Source organism: Rhinolophus sinicus, chromosome X (genome assembly GCF_036562045.2).
Source record: "Rhinolophus sinicus isolate RSC01 chromosome X, ASM3656204v1, whole genome shotgun sequence".
NCBI classification, from domain to species: Eukaryota; Metazoa; Chordata; class Mammalia; order Chiroptera; family Rhinolophidae; genus Rhinolophus; species Rhinolophus sinicus.
In genome coordinates, this window is record NC_133768.1 from 97,965,063 (window position 1) to 97,981,499 (window position 16,437).

The following is a 16,437-nucleotide window of genomic DNA, read 5'->3' on the forward strand; positions in this document are numbered from 1 at the left end:
ACCTTTTCATATATCTATTGGCCTTGTGTATGTCTTCTGAGAAATGTCTGTTCGAGTCCTCTCATTTTTAAGGTTTAAGTAAGTTTTTATTTTTCAATTACAGTTCACATATTAGTTTCAGGTGTACAACATAGTGATTAGACATTTATATAACTTACAAAATGATCACCCTGGTAAATCTAGTATCCATCAGACACCATACATAATTATTACAATACTATTGACTATATTCTCTATGCTATGCTTCACATCCACATAACTATTCTGTAACTACCAATTTGTACTTCTTAATTCTTTCCCCTTTTCCACCCATTCCTCCAAGCCCCCTCCCATCTGGCAACCATCAAAATCTTCTCTGTACCTATGAGTTTGTTTGTTCGTTTATTTTGTTTTTCAGATTCCATATATAAGTGAAATTATATTGTATCCTGTGTCTGGCTTATTTCACTTAGCATAATACCCTCGAGGTCCATCCGTTTTGTTGCAGATGGCAAGATTTCACTCTTTTTTATGGTTGAGTAATGTTCCATTGTATGTATGTACCACCTCTTATTTATCCTTTCATCTCTTGATGGACTCTCAGGTTGCTTCCATATTTTGGCTATTGTAAACAATGCTGCAGTGAACCTATGGATGCATATGTCTTTTCAAATTAGTGTTTTGGGTTTGGATGAATATCCCGAAGCAGTATTACTGGGTCCTTCTTTATCTCTTGTTATAGCCTTTGTTTTAAAGTCTATTTTGTCTGGTATAAGTATTGCTACCCCAGATTTATTTTTCATTTACATTTTCATGAAATGTCCTTTTCCATCCCTGTACTTTCATACTCTGTGTGTCTTTAGATCTGAAGTGAGTCCCTTGTAGACAGCATATGTGAGGGTCTTGTTTTCTTATCCATTCAGCCACCTGATGTTTTTTGATTGGAGCATTTAATTTACATTAATTTAAGTTAATTGTTGGTATATTTGACCAGTTTTCCCAGCACCATTAATTGAATAAACTGTCTTTACCTCAGTATGTATTCTTGCTTCTTTTGTCATAGATTAAATGACTATATGAGCATTGGTTTATTTCTGGGCTCTCTATTCTGTTCAACTTATCTATATGTCTGTCTTTATATGAATACCACACAGTTTTGATTACTGTAGCTTTGTAGTATATTTTGATATCAAGGAGTGTGATGACTTTGTTCTACTTTCTCAAGATTGATTTGGCTATTTGGGGTTTTTTTTTGTGGTTCTGTATGAATTTTAGAATTGCTTTTTCTATTTCTGTAAAAAACAAAAATATCATTGGCTAAACTAGTTCAGTGAAATTTAGTTCTCCCGCAGTGTACATCCTCTGATGCTCCTCCTTAAACGATGCAGTGTTCGGCATGTACACATTTTCCCCTGACCACCAGGGATGACTATTTCTAGCTGGGTTCTCTCTGGCTGTCTCTTTCTCTGTTCTCTCTGCTAAGTTTCTGGCTGGTCTGCTTCTATTGCTATCACTTCCAGCTGTTAGTGTCGTAATTGCTAGTTGATTGCTCTGTTGTTTTTGACAAAACCTTGGGGCATAAATTGCTCCATGATCTTATCCAATTAAAGTCTGTCCCCCTTGGCAGGGTGTGGAGGCAGAGCCCCAGAAAGCAGTTTCCAGGCTCTCGGCGTCACATAGACAGGTGCTGGCTCAGGTAGTAAATGGCCAACTGTGATTGCATGGCCATCAGCTGTGGCTAGTTGGCCGTCAGCTGTAACCAGTGAGCCATTGGCCACTAATATAACTGCTGTGGCTACGCTAGAGAGGAAAAGAGAGAAAGAATGGGGGCTAGCAAGAAGATGGTGGCTGGGCTGGCAAGTGTGGATGGCGGTTTGCGGACAGTGTGGATCCAGCCTCCAGCGAGAGTATAGTGCCGCCAGATAGAATATAGTGGTATGACTCCCCTACCTATGGCTCCGTGGGTGTTCCTTTTTGGCCTCACCATATCCTGCGTTCTTGTATGGGGAGTGGGAGCAGAGACACCACAGGCTGCCCTGCATGACACATGGCGCAGCGAGCAGGGTCTCCCACACGACAAATGGCGCAGCGAGCAGGGTATGGTGCCGGCCAAAGCTCCCCGAAGAACGGTGGAGCAGTTTGTGTGTATGAACACTCAGTTTCTGGAAGACCAGGAGGAGCAGCTGCCGGAGAGCTGGACCCCCGTGGAGGGGTGGGAGGACGTGGACGGTTCTCCCACCAGCACAGGAAAAGCCATGCAGCTGCTGGAGAGATGGAGCCCCGTGGAGAGGTGGAAAGATGTGGACAGTTCCCCAACCAGCACAGGCCGGAGAAAGCGAAGGTCGTTGCAGCCCTGTGGGCTGGGGAAGTTCCTGCTCAGGCAGCCCGGATGCAGGACTTATAGTCCCAGGAGGTAACGCTTGCTGAGTCCTCCGTGGGAGCTGAGGGTGAGGTCAAGGTCGTCCCTCACCCCCAGGACAGCCCTGGTGAATGACTATGGCTATGGGGAATTGCCTTCCATCCCTAATTTAATGGACCACTTGTGTCGTGCAGGGAGTCCGGCAGGGTCTCTGCTCCCGCTCCCCATACAAGAACACAGGTTATGGTGAGGCCAAAAAGGAACACCCACGGAGCCATAGGTAGGGGAGTCATACCACTATATTCTCTCTGGCGGCGCTATACTCTCACTGGAGGCTGGATCCACACTGTCCGCAAACCGCCATCCACGCTTGCCAGCCCAGCCGCCATCTTCTTGCTAGCCCCCATTCTTTTTCTCTCTTCTCTCTGCTAGCGTAGCCACAGCAGTTATATTAGTGGCCAGTGGCTCACTGGTTACAGCTGACGGCCAACTAGCCACAGCTGATGGCCATGCAATCACAGTTGGCCATTTACTACCTGAGCCAGCACCTGTCTATGTGAGGCCGAGAGCCTGGAAACTACTTTCTGGGGCTCTGCCCCCACAGCTTGACTGTTTGTTTGGGAACTGTTGTTAGTGGAACTGGGGGATATTTGCTTTTGTCTCTTGACTGGCCGCCATTGAGAATATGTAAGCACCTTGATTGTGAGTCGCTATTGTTCCAGCAGGGTACCCTGAGAGGCCCACAGAGAGTGGCAGTGACCTGAGAGACCCTGGCTGTGTCCAGAAAGTGTGGCTGTGCCCACAGAGAGTGGCAGTGCCCTGAGAGCCCTGGCTGTGTCCAGGAAGTGTGGCTGTGCCCACAGAGAGTGGCAGTGCCCTGAGAGCCCTGGCTGAGTCCAGGAAGTGTGGCTGTGCCCACAGAGAATGGCAGTGCCCTGAGAAATCCTAGCTGTGCCCGGGGAAACTAGTGGTACCCTAAGAAGTCCAGGAAGTCTGGCCGTGCCCAGAAGCACTGGTGGTGCCCCGAGAAACCCTGGCTGTGTCCGGGAAGACAGGTGGTACCCTAAGAAGTTGTCATGTGGGAGACTCTGTCGCTACGCCATTTGTCGTGCGGGGAAGCCTGTGGGGTCTCTGCTCCTGCTCCCCATACAAGAACGCAGGATATGGTGAGGCCAAAAAGGAACACCCACGGAGCCATAGGTAGGGGAGTCATACCACTACGGTCTCACTGGAGGCTGGGTTCACTGGACGTGCGACCTGCTGTCCCTTTTGTCTGCAACCCACCGACGACTCTCTTTCACTCTCCTCCACTCTCCTCCGTAGCCGCAGCAGTTATATTAGCGGCTAATTGGCTAACTGGCTACAGCTGACGGCCAATCAGCCACAGCTGACGGCCATCTACTACCCGAGCCAGCACTCCTCCACGTGAGGCCGAGAGCCTGTAAACTACTTTCTGGGGCTCTGTCCCCACACTCCACCCCTACAGGTTCTCGCCTCACAATCTAGGTGACAAGCGTCTTCCGCGAGGGTCCCTGTGCGAGGAGTCTGGGGGTGAATGCAATATCCTGGACACAGCCAGGCTCTCTGGGCACAGCTAGGGTTTCTCAGGGCACTGCCACTCTCTCTGGGATACAGCCCGACTTCCTGGGCACAGCCAGGGCATCTTCAGGGCACAGCCAGACTTCCTGGACTCAGCCAGGGTTCTCAGGGCACTGCCACTCTCTGGGATACAGCCCGACTTCCTGGGCACAGCCAGGGCATCTTCAGGGCACAGCCAGACTTCCTGGACTCAGCCAGGGTTCTCAGGGCACTGCCACTCTCCCCGGGCCTCTCAGGGTACCCTGCTGGAACAATAGCGACTCACAATCAAGGTGCTTACATATTCTCAATGGCGGCCAGTCAAGACACAAAAGCAAATATCCTCCAGTTCCACTACATGGTGGTATGTTCCCAAACAAACAGTCAAGCTCTCCATTAAATTAGGGATGGAAGGCAATTCCCCATAGTCCACAGTCATTCGCCAGGGCTGTCCTGGGGTGAAGGACGACCTTGACCTCACCCTCATCTCCCATGGAGGACTCAGCAAGCGTTACCTCCTGGGACTATAAGTCCTGCATCCGGGCTGCCTGAGCAGGAACCTCCCGGCCCACAGGGCTGCAATGACCTTTGCTTTCTCTGGCCTGTGCTGGTTGGGGAACCGTCCACATCTTTCCACCTCTCCACGGGGCTCCATCTCTCCAGCAGCTGCATGGCTTTTCCTGTGCTGGTGGGAGAACCGTCCACGTCCTCCCACCCCTCCACGGGGATCCAGCTCTCCGGCAGCTGCTCCTCCTGGTCTTCCAGAGACTCAGTGTTCATACACACAAACTGCTCCACCATCCTTTGGAGAGCCTTGGCCGGCACCATACCCTGCTCGCTGCGCCATTTGTCATGCGGGAGACCCTGCTCGCTACGCCATTTGTCGTGCAGGGAGGCCTGCGGGGTCTCTGCTCCCGCTCCCCATACAAGAATGCAGGATATGGTGAGGCCAAAAAGGAACACCCACGGAGCCATAGGTAGGGGAGTCATACCACTACGGTCTCACTGGAGGCTGGGTTCACTGGATGTGCGACCTGCTGTCCCTTTTGTCTGCAAACCGCCATCCACACTTGCCAGCCCAGCCGCCATCTTCTTGCTAGCCCCCATTCTTCTCTCTCTCTCTCCTCTGCTAGCACAGCCACAGCAGTTATATTAGTGGCTAATTGGCTAACTGGCTACAGCTGACGGCCAATCAGCCACAGCTGACGGCCATCTACTACCCGAGCCAGCACTCCTCCACGTGAGGACGAGAGCCTGTAAACTACTTTCTGGGGCTCTGTCCCCACAGAACTCCAGGAAGTCTGGCCGTGCCCAGAAGCACTGGTGGTGCCCTGAGAAACCCTGGCTGTGCCCAGAGAGCCTGGCTGTGTCCAGGATATTGCATTCACCCCCAGGCTCCTCGCACAGGGCCCCTCGTGGAAGACGCTTGTCGCGTAGATTGTGAGGCGAGAGCCTGTAGGGGTGGAGTGTGGGGGCAGAGCCCCAGAAAGCAGTTTCCAGGCTCTCGGCCTCACATAGACAGGTGCTGGCTCAGGTAGTAAATGGCCAACTGTGATTGCATGGCCATCAGCTGTGGCTAGTTGGCCATCAGCTGTAACCAGTGAGCCATTGGCCACTAATATAACTGCTGTGGCTACGCTAGAGAGGAAAAGAGAGAAAGAATGGGGGCTAGCAAGAAGATGGTGGCTGGGCTGGCAAGTGTGGATGGCGGTTTGCGGACAGTGTGGATCCAGCCTCCAGTGAGAGTATAGTGCCGCCAGAGAGAATATAGTGGTATGACTCCCCTACCTATGGCTCCGTGGGTGTTCCTTTTTGGCCTCACCATATCCTGCGTTCTTGTATGGGGAGTGGGAGCAGAGACCCTGCAGGCCGCTCTGCACGACACAGGGGCAGAGTGTTGCCAGTCTTTGAGGCTTTCTCCTATACTCATATGGGCAAAATATCTCTCTTATGGGGCAAGAGCTTGGGGTGGTTGTGGTAGTGATTAATGTGTCCTTTATCAGATGTGTCACCAGGGCCTTCCCTATGGAGCAGGAGCTGTGTGTGTATTTAGGAGGAAGGGGGACTTATGTCTGACACTCAACTGCTGCCACTGCCCAGTATGGATCTTCCACAACCCAGTGTTGGAAAGATGGGAACTGCCAATGTTCACCGGCTGTGAAATCCACCCCAGGGACCTGAGGTTGATGGTGACTACTACTTGACTGTCTAATCCAATGGACCAATTCTTCCACAAGGCAGGGCTGTGGGGGATGGGTACAGTTCCTGGCTCAAATGCCATGGCCTTCCACTGTTCTTACCAAGTTTCTATAGATTTTGTTGAATAAATGCATCACAATTTGTTACAAGATCTCCCATCAATCTCCAGAGACTTTGGATGATTGTCTTTGCTAATTTTTTTTTAAGTCTGATTTTCATACTTTAATGCTATTCTTTTTTTTAATTTATTTTTTAAATTTATTGGGGTGATAATTGTTAGTAAAATTGTCTTTGCTAATTTTGACCAGTGTAATACGTGTCTCTCTTGGTCATCTTATTCCCAAGCCGCTCCTTACAGCACCATTCTGAAAGTCCTGCCCTTCCTTATTGGTGTTTTTTAACTACGCATAAAAGTTTTCCTCATAGAGTTTCAGTTTATACACAACTTCTCAGGCATAGCTTTACAGCACAAAGTGGGTCCACCCCACAATGAATAGTTGGAAGTTGAGGCACAGGCATTACAGGCACTGCAGAAGAGCCAGGGCATTGCTTTGAGGCAGTGAACTTCTCAGACTCGTCTTCCTTGCAGAAGATGTAAATTTGAGATCCTTGCCAAGGGATATCTAGAAGAATTAGAAAAGCAAGCACAGCTCTGATGGTTTCTAGAACTGAAATAATGAGTCAGGGCAATAGGGAGTGTTGCAGCTTGAAGTCAGTGGGTGGAGAGAGAGAGAGAGAGAGAGAGAGAGAGAGAGAGAGAGAGAGAGAGAGAGATCTGTTTCACATTGACCTTCCTCCTTCTGAGTGACACATTTTTCTTAGACATGCTAATGGAATTTTCTCTGTGGAAGAAAAAGTTAACAAACAACCATAATAACAACAAAAGCGTTGCATTAGGTTGAGATTTTTAGAAAATTAATGGTCAGAAGTCACTTTAAAAAAATCTGCAGAAGAAGAGAACAGTTGGATGGTGGCTGTAATGAATAACTGAAAAATAAACTATTAAGTTTATTAGCTTTGGGGGAATCCTTCTTTACTCCTTGTAAGTTAGAAGCTTAATGAAAAATGAGTACAATGTAAATGAAAGAAAATACATTCATTTTGAAATAATTTTTCTTTTGCTTTCAATCTTGCTGAGAGATGTTAGATAACTTGGTTGGAGAAAACTCTTCAATTTCCCATTTAAGAGTTCATTTCTTTTAACTCCTGAATATCACAGAGTTAGAAAAGGTACCCTTATTTCAAAGGTCTGTGGGTTCTTTGCTGTGCTCATTTTTTTTTAACCTCCATGATATTGAAGATGCATCACACTCTAATGAAGTTGGCTGAAACCTTTCACAAAACTGTCTCCTGTCTGTGTCCATCCCACTGTTGGGGCAGGATACTGTGTGATTGAGACAGAACAATGTAATTCCCAGATGTCAGGGAGAACTGCAAAGCACTGGTGTTCCCAACCCCCAACACCATAGAGAAAAGAGATCAAAGAACAGATGCTGGAGTAGAAAGTGATATTGAGGAACACTAGCTTTGAAATCAAACAGGCCTGGATTAAATCTGGGTTAGAACCTCTGTGTCTTTGTTTCTTAAACTGTAGAAAGGGGATAATATTAATACACACCACATAGTGTTATTGTGATGGTTAAGTGAGAAAATTATGTATAATGCCTTGCTGTGGTATCTTGTCTCCCAAATGCCCACCATTGATTCATACCCTCCTAGTCAACTGGGAGTTAAATCAGGCCTGGCTTGTGTCGGTTTAGCCCAATAGAAATTGGCAGTGGTGACACTGTGCCAACTATGGCACTAACTTTCAAGAGGACTGGAAGTTTCTGCTTCCTTTTTCTTGGCACACTCTCATTTGGGATTCTTCTTCTCAGAGCCCATACTCCATGCCATAAGAAGCCCAAACAGCGGTGTGCTGGAAAATGTTTAAGAACCAGCTTTATCAAAAAAAGTAATGATTCATAGCATTTGGTGATTTCCTTGGTGTAATACTTACCCCCGGCTGCATACAAACTACAACATGTAGTCATGGAACATGAAATTGGTAAGAGATGCACAGATACAGTCGATATAAAAAAATAATAAGATCATAGATTATTAAAATGTAGCAAAATAATTAAGAAGTGGTAAGTTTTGAGTATCACCATCATTTTTAATATACTTTATTTAATTGCAAATTTATATAATTTAGTTTTTTTTTTAAAGATTTTATTGGGGAAGGGGAACAGGACTTTTATTGGGGAACAGTGTGTACTTCCAGGACTTTTTTCCAAGTCAAGTTGTTGTCCTTTCAATCTTAGTTGTGGAGGGGCCATTCAGCTTCAAGTTGTTGTCCTTTCAGTCTTAGTTGTGGAGGGTGCAGCTCAGCTCCAGGTCCAGTTGCCGTTTTCTAGTTGCAGGGGGCACAGCCCACCATCCCTTGCGGGAGTCGAAACCCTCAACCTTGTGGTTGAGAGGACGCGCTCCAACCAACTGAGCCATCCGGGAGCTCAGTGGCAGCTCAGCTCAAGGTGCCGTGTTCAATTTTAGTTGCAGGGGGCGCTGCCCACCATCCCTTGCGGTACTCAAGGAATCGAACTGGCAACCTTGTGGTGGAGAGCCCACTGGCCCATGTGGGAATCGAACCGGCAGCCTTCGGAGTTAGGAGCATCGAGCTCTAACCGCCTGAGCCACCGGGCTGGCCCTATAATTTAGTTTTTAATGATGGCTGTGTTTAACAACCAGCTCACAAAATTCCCACAATTTTGCTCCATGATCTTATCCAATCATCATGGATAAGTTCTCCATGATTACAGTTGGTTCTCACACAATTGGTGATACATGCTAGCTCCAGTACACCACAAGCCAGATCCAGCACACCACTATGCCTAAGCCACTGGGAGAAGCCATGTGTAGGGAACAGCAACAACTGACCCAACTGACCAGTCCATGGTAGCATCAACTGACAGCCAAGTGAGGGAGCCATTTTGGACTCCCAGTCCAGTCTAGCCTTAAGGTGACTCCAGTCCCAGCTGCCATCTGATTGCAACTGCTTAAGAGAACCCAAGTGAAAACTGCTCAGCTGATCCCAATCAATGCAGAGACCCGCAAGGGATAACAATAAATTGTTGTTTTAAATTATTAAATTTTAGGGTGGTTTGTTATGCAGGAGTAGAGAACTAGAATATTCCTTCATCAAAATTGTAGGATAAATAACAGATATTGTTTTGATTGTTGCAATTACTATCAGATTAATTGTAATCATTTTAAGCAACAGGGATCTATTTATTTTACACCAATTAAGGGAAGATTCCTTTTATTGCCTTTGCTTGGGGACTTAAATTTTTACACAGAGTGTAACTTGTCCTGAATTTTACTTGAAAACAATATAACTCTAGATGAAAAGTCTAGAATTACTTCCTATAAAATAGTCTCCTAGGGGCCTGTTGTTTACTTTCATTCTGCCACAGCAGAGACTGCATGAAGTGAAATCACACCACTGCAGCCCAAAGAATAATGACCCCAGGTAGGCAGCTCGGCTATCCCATTTACAAGAAAGCCTGAACAATTTAATAACAGCAGTGGAAAGATCTGTGAATGAGCATGCTATACTTTTCTTCCATCCCTAGTCTTATATTTTTCTCAGTTTCTTTAAGTGATCAGAAGATAGATGTAACAGGGACAAAATGTTAATTTGGATGTAATTAGTACAGTCTTGTTCAATCTCCCTGCTTCCCTCCATCTCCTCAGAGAGAACTCTCTGTCGACTCAGTTCTTATGTAAGCCATTGTTGGGCAGAGTGGGGTAATGGTTAAGGGGGGGCATTGAAAGGATCTTAGTTAAGATTGCTTAATTTACATTGACAATGACAAAGAGTTGTTGAGAGAGAGACAGAGAAAGAGAGAGAGAGAGGGAGAGTGAGAGGGAGAGAGAGAGAGAGAGAGAGAGAGAGAGAGAGAGAGAGAGAGAGAGAGAAAGAATGAATATAAAGCAAAAAAATGAGATGAAAAGGGAGAAAGACAAAAATAGCCTGTATAGGCTGTGTTGGGGGTAAACTTGGTGGGAGGCTTGGGGTAGGAGAGAGATTTGGGGAGATACTGCCAACTGCGGAGCACATTAAAATAGAGGGAGAAAGAGAGAAAGAGAAAGAGAGAGAGAGAATGATGTTCATGCTTTATTATTTTGTTTTCCCAAACAGAGTTGCTGTGGAGGCAGAGCCCCAGAAAGTAGTTTCCAGGCTCTCAGCCTCACATAGACAGGTGCTGGCTCAGGTAGTAAATGGCCATCAACTGTGATTGGATGGCCATCCGCTGTGGCTAGTTGGCCGTCAGCTGTAACCAGTGAGCCATTGGCCACTAATATAACTGCTGTGGCTAGGCTAGCAGAGAGAGGAAAAGAATGGGGGCTAGCAAGAAGATGGTGGCTGAGCTAGCAAGAGCGGATTGCAGTTGAGATGGTGGTTTGCGGATAGTGTGGATCCAGCCTCCAGTGAGACTATAGTGCCGCCAGCAAGAATATAGTAGTATGACTCCCCTACCTATGGCTCCGTGGGTGTTCCTTTTTGGCCTCACCATATCCTGCGTTCTTATGTGGGGAGCGGGAGCAGAGACCCCGCAGTCCGCCCCGCACGACAAATGGCGCAGCGAGCAGGGTCCCCCACACGACAGTTGCTTATTTGTAATGTAACCTGGGTTAAGTGTGTTATGAGTGTAATATCTCTCTGGAATCTTTCTCAACAGATTGTATTTTTCAATTATTTTCCATTATATTTTGATTACTGGACTTGAATGTGAGTACTTTAAGCTAGGAGGGTACCACAAGGGAGCTCAGCTTTATATGCGTTGTATTGAACTAAAATCTAATTTGTGTTGTATTTGTTTAACAAGCTCTTAACTTTCAAAGTGGGCAATGAGGGGTGGCTGGCTAGCTCATTTGGTTAGAGTGTGGTGCTGGTAGCACCAAGGTCGCTGGTTCAATCCCCGCATGGGCCACTGTGTGCTGTGCCCTCCTTAAAAACAAGCAAACAGACAAAAAAGTGGACAATGATTCAAACAACAACAACAACAAACAGTTTTTAAAAAGCATTTATGAGACAATTAAGGACATTTGAGCACTGACTGGATATTTGATGATTTTGAGTATTATTGTTAAATTTTTAAAGATATGATATTGGTATTGTGGTTATGACAAACAAAGGTCCTTTGTTTTAGAAGTGCATACTGAAGTATTTATGGATGAAATGATATGGTATGTGGGATTTACTTTAAAATAATCTGGAGTTGGGGGAAAGTGGGTGGGAGTGTAGATAAAATCAGATTAGCTCTTCATTGACACTTGTTGAAGTTAGGTGATTCATGAGGTACATGGGGATTCATCAGACTATTCTTTCTGCTTTTGTGCATGTTTGAAAATTTCCATAATAAAAAGTGAAGAAAAGGTGGGCGAGTTAATATCTATTGTTCTTACTCTCTAGAAAAATCTAATGAAGTTGCTTTTTTTCGTTATGTGATCCATATTTGCTTTTTTTTTCTGTGGGCTGCTGGTTCTGACAGAAAAACATAATCACCACCCTTGATTATGAAAACATAGACCGAGTGTTTGCTGATATTTGAGTACAAGTGGGATCTACTTAACTCAATCCAATACTCAAAAGTCTTGACTTAATTAGAATCTAATTGCAAGATAATTCTTCAGTGACAAAAAGGTTTCCCTGGTGTATTAAAAAAAAGGATTTTAATGAATAAAAACTACTACTTTCTGAGACTCCATGTATTGTAGAAATTGAGGTCCAACATTTTCCTTCTGTAAACTTTGTTACCTTGCTATGTATTTCCATTTCACTACCTTTACTTTTTAAAGGAAAGGAAGCAGACCAGTATGGCCCCAAACTAACTAATGCAGGTTTTATGTTTTGATTTTGTTTCTCCAGAGAATGCAGATGATGTTGCAGAGCACATTTTAAATTTGATAAATGAATCCCCCTCTCTGGATGTAGAAGAAACAAAGATTATTGTTTCTAAATTATCCGATATTTCACAATGTGCTGAGATAAGTATGAACCTAACCCAGATTATATTACAAATAATAGATGCTGCTTTGGGAAAGCAAACCAATTCAGCTTCTGATCTGCCTGAAGTAAGCAATGAGTAAGTATTAATACTTTGGTAACATACATTATTTCATGAAATTTAAAATATTTATTGTTGTTTTTTTAACATACAGTAATCACCAAATTTTAAAAGTCAGGTACTGGTGTATTGAAAAGTCAGTTAGTACCATACAGTGGGGTCATCCTACTCAAATCCCAATTGTGAAAGAATGCATTCAAATTATAACTGAATCTTAATGGTAATGACTTTCCAAATAAACAATTACCACAAACCAAACTTCTGATCTATTTCCCCAGCCCTGGTGCTTCTCTAATGTTCCCCATTTCTATAAAATGCATCCACTCAATGCTCAAGCAAAAAACTTGAGAATAAACCTAGTTACCTCCTTCTACCTAGTTACCTCCAAGCAATCAATAACCAAGACTTGCATGAGGCACTGTACATAGTTTTCTAATCCCTTAAATATTCCTGGGATCCATCTACTTCTCTCCATCTCCACCACCATCATCCTAGTCCTAACCCCATTTCTCCCAGCTGACTTTCTATAGTAACCTACTAATTGGTCTCCCTGCTCTGCTCTTGCCTCTCTATGGTCTATTTTCTACACAGCAGCCAGAATGAACTTTTAATGCATATATCAGATCATGCCATTCTCTTGCTTTTAAAACCACTCAGTGGCATCTGTTATGTTGCATTGTACACCTGAAATTAATTAAAAAACAAACAAACAAAACGAAAAACCACTCAGTGGCTTTCTGTTACATGTAGAATAAAATCCAAAGTTCTTGACCTATGAGGTGCTGAAGGATCTGGCTTTATATACAACAATTTCATTTAATCTTGAAGACAATCTTTTGAGATGAGTGCTAGTATTACCTCTGACTTTGTAGGTGAGGAAATGAAAGCTCCATGAGGTTATATTATTTGCCCAGTATAATTAGAAATTAGAGGAGCCAAGATTTTGACCTCAGTCTGTCTGACTCCAACGCCAGTGCTCTTGTCTAATAATTCCTAAACAAAATAAAGATAATGATTAAAACTCAAAGAAAATTCTCACATTGAGGAACTCTTGTAAGGAGGATGGGTTTTACATTTAAAAAGTAGAAATGTTCTCCTCTACCTGTGTTCCCTTGCAGAATTCTGAGGATAATCAAGCGTGCTGGTCACAAGATGGAGTTTTTTGGGAGGACAGCAAATCTGACGGTGGCCAGCCTGGCTTTGGCTGTCCTGCGAGTGGACCACACATTTGAAGGCATGACCTTTAGTATTCGCTCCTACGAAAAAGGCACAGACCCTGAGGTGAGTGCAGCTCAGGGGACGGACAGCCAGTCAGCCAAGTCTTGTTCTAAGTCTCCATTCATTTACTCCTTGGGAGGGAGAGGAGGCACTTTTTGTAAGGTTTTAATCTTCAACAGACCTTATGAAAATACAAATATCCCAGGGAAGATTCATATATAACCCGTAGTAGGCTAACACCTTGGCTAGAATGGTGCCCATAAGATGTGCAGTGATACCACCTTTGGCCCTGTGACCTGAAATCATCTCAAGTGTCAGTTTACTATTTGGTATCATTTATGGAGCACTTATTATATGTTGGGCATTGTGCTACTGCCTCCTTTGCTCAAGGAAATAGAGAAGTTAAGTAACTTGCCCAAGGACACACAGCCTAGTGGCTCAGCCAAGATTCAAACTGATGTCTGGCTGGCCTTAAAGCCTGGGCCCTTTCCACCACACCACAGTATCTCAGCCTGTGGTAGTCCGTAGGTTGCCGATACATGCTCAAAACAATTTGAGAGAGCAGCATTTTTAAACTTACAGTTAAAAAAATCATAAAGTTTACATACAGGGAAAGGCACCAATTCTAAGTATACGTTCTCTGAATTTTGACAAATGTGTACATCTGTGTAACTTAAACCCCTATCATGATATAGAATTTTACTATCACTCTAAAAGTCCCCTCATGCCTCTTCCCAGCCAATCCCTGAAACTACTGCCTCCATTGGCGACCGCTGTTCTGATATTTTTTCACCATAGTTTTGCCTGTTCTAGAACTTTATCTAAATGGAATTGTATAGTATGTACTGTCTTGTAGAAGGTTTCTTTCATGTAGCATTTTTGTTGTTGTTGAGATTCATTCTTTTGTTTCTATTATTCTTCTTTATTGTTTGGTAATATTCTATTATATGGATATATCACAGATTTTGTGTGTATCTATTCTCCTATTGATGGACATTTGGATTATTTCCAGTTTTTGACTATTATGCTAATGCTGCATTGGACATTCATGTAAAAGTCTTTGTGTGGACATATGTTTTCATACATCTTGACTAAATACCTAGAAATGGAATTTTAAATTTGTAAGAACCTATCATATTGTTTTCTAAAGTGGTCAGTGATGTGATTTTCCATTTTTAAAAAAATTTTATTGGGGAATATTGGAGGACATTGTGTTTCTCCAGTACCCATCAGCTCCAAATAGTTGTCCTTCAATCTAGTTGTGGAGGGTGTAGCTCAGCTCCAAGTCCAGTCACCATTTTCAATCTTTAGTTGCAGGGAGTGCAGCCCACCATCCCATGGTGGGAATTGAACTGGTAACCTTGTTGTTGACAGCTTGTGCTCTAACCAACTGAGCCATCCGTCTGCCCCTAATTTTTGTCCTGGCCATTTGTATGTCTTCTTTGGTGAAGTATCTGGTAAAATCTTTGGCCCATTTTTTAATTGGATTTTTGTCTTTCTGGTATTGAGTTTTAAGCATTTTATTTTTTTTACATATTCTGGATATAAGTCATTTATCAGATATATGTTTGAGAATATTTTCTGTGTGGCTTGCCTTTTTATTTCCTCGGTGGTGTCTTTTGATGACCATAAGTTTTGTTTTGTTTTTTTTTCTTTTTTTTAAATTAAAGTTTATTGGGGTGACAACTGTTAGTAAAGTTACATAGATTGCAGGTGTATAGTTCTGTAATACATCATCTATGTATCACATTGTGTGTTCACCATCCAGAGTCAGTTCTTTTTCCATCACTATATATTGGATCCCCTTTACCCTCATCTATCACTCCCCTCTCCCCTTACCCTCTGATAAAACTAAACTATTGTCTCTGTCTATGAGTTTTTGTTTCTTCATTGGTTTGTCTTGTTCTTTTGTTGTTTTCAGTTTTATATCCCACATATCAGTGAAATCATATGGTCTCTGCTTTTTCTGTCTGACTTATTTCGCTCAGTATAATAATCTCAAGATCCATCCATGTTGTCAGAAATGGCACTATTTCATCTTTTCTTATGGTAGAATAGTATTACATTGTGTATATATACCACAATGGAATGGGAGAAGATTTTTGCAAACAACGCCTCTGTTAAGGAGCTAATATCCAAAATATATACAGAACTCATACAACTCAACAACAACAAAAATAATCCAGTTAAAAAACTGGGCAGAGGACCTGAATAGACATTTTCCCAAAGACTTACAAATAATCAATAGACATATGAAAAAATGAGCATAAGTTTTAATTTTGATGTCGTATAACTTATCATTTTTTTCTTTTATGAATAACAATATATGGCTTGTCTAAGAAATCTTTGCCTACCAGCCGGTCATGAAGATATTTTCTTATCCTTTCCTTTACAAAATCTATGGTTTTAGCTGTATGTTTAGGACTATAATCCTAAATAATTGAACTAAATTTTGTGTATAGGATGAGGTGTGGTGTGGTATATGGTTTGGAGTTCATTTTGTTCTATATAGATACCTAGTTATTCCAGCACCATTTATGGAAGACTTTTCTTTCCCCATTGGCTTGCTTTGGCACCTTTGACAACAAAAAATCAAATACTCATGTAAATTTAGGTCTATTTCTTCACCATCTCCTCTCCTTTCCTTTTGGGACTCCAATTACATGTTTGTAAGATTTTTTGCTGCTGCCCCATAGGTCCCTGAGACTCTGTTCATGTTTTAAAATAACTTTACTACCTATTCTTCTGATAACATTATTTCTATTGATCTTCAAGTTCATTAACTGTATCTTCATGTTAATACTGAACCTATCCAATAGTTTTAAAAATTTTGATACTGTATTTCCAGTTCTAGCATTTCCATTTTGTTCTCTTTCTTTGCTTCTGTTTCCCTGCTGTTATTTCCTCTTTTTGCATTAATTGCAACCATATTTTATTTTAAACACCTGAGCATACTTATACTAGCAGCTTTAAAATCCCTGTCTGCTAATTCTA

The 16,437-nt window shown here is 43.3% G+C and overlaps 1 protein-coding gene across 1 annotated transcript in view; it reads left to right on the top strand.

The window, feature by feature from the left end:
* Positions 1-16,437, top strand: part of ADGRG4 (adhesion G protein-coupled receptor G4) — a 115,290-nt gene that overhangs the window by 69,414 nt on the left and 29,439 nt on the right. Inside the window, exons 11-12 of the mRNA XM_019714659.2 lie at positions 12,027-12,243; positions 13,344-13,506. Of these exons, the coding sequence (XP_019570218.2) occupies positions 12,027-12,243; positions 13,344-13,506 (380 nt within the window). The remainder of the gene's footprint in view (positions 1-12,026; positions 12,244-13,343; positions 13,507-16,437) is intronic.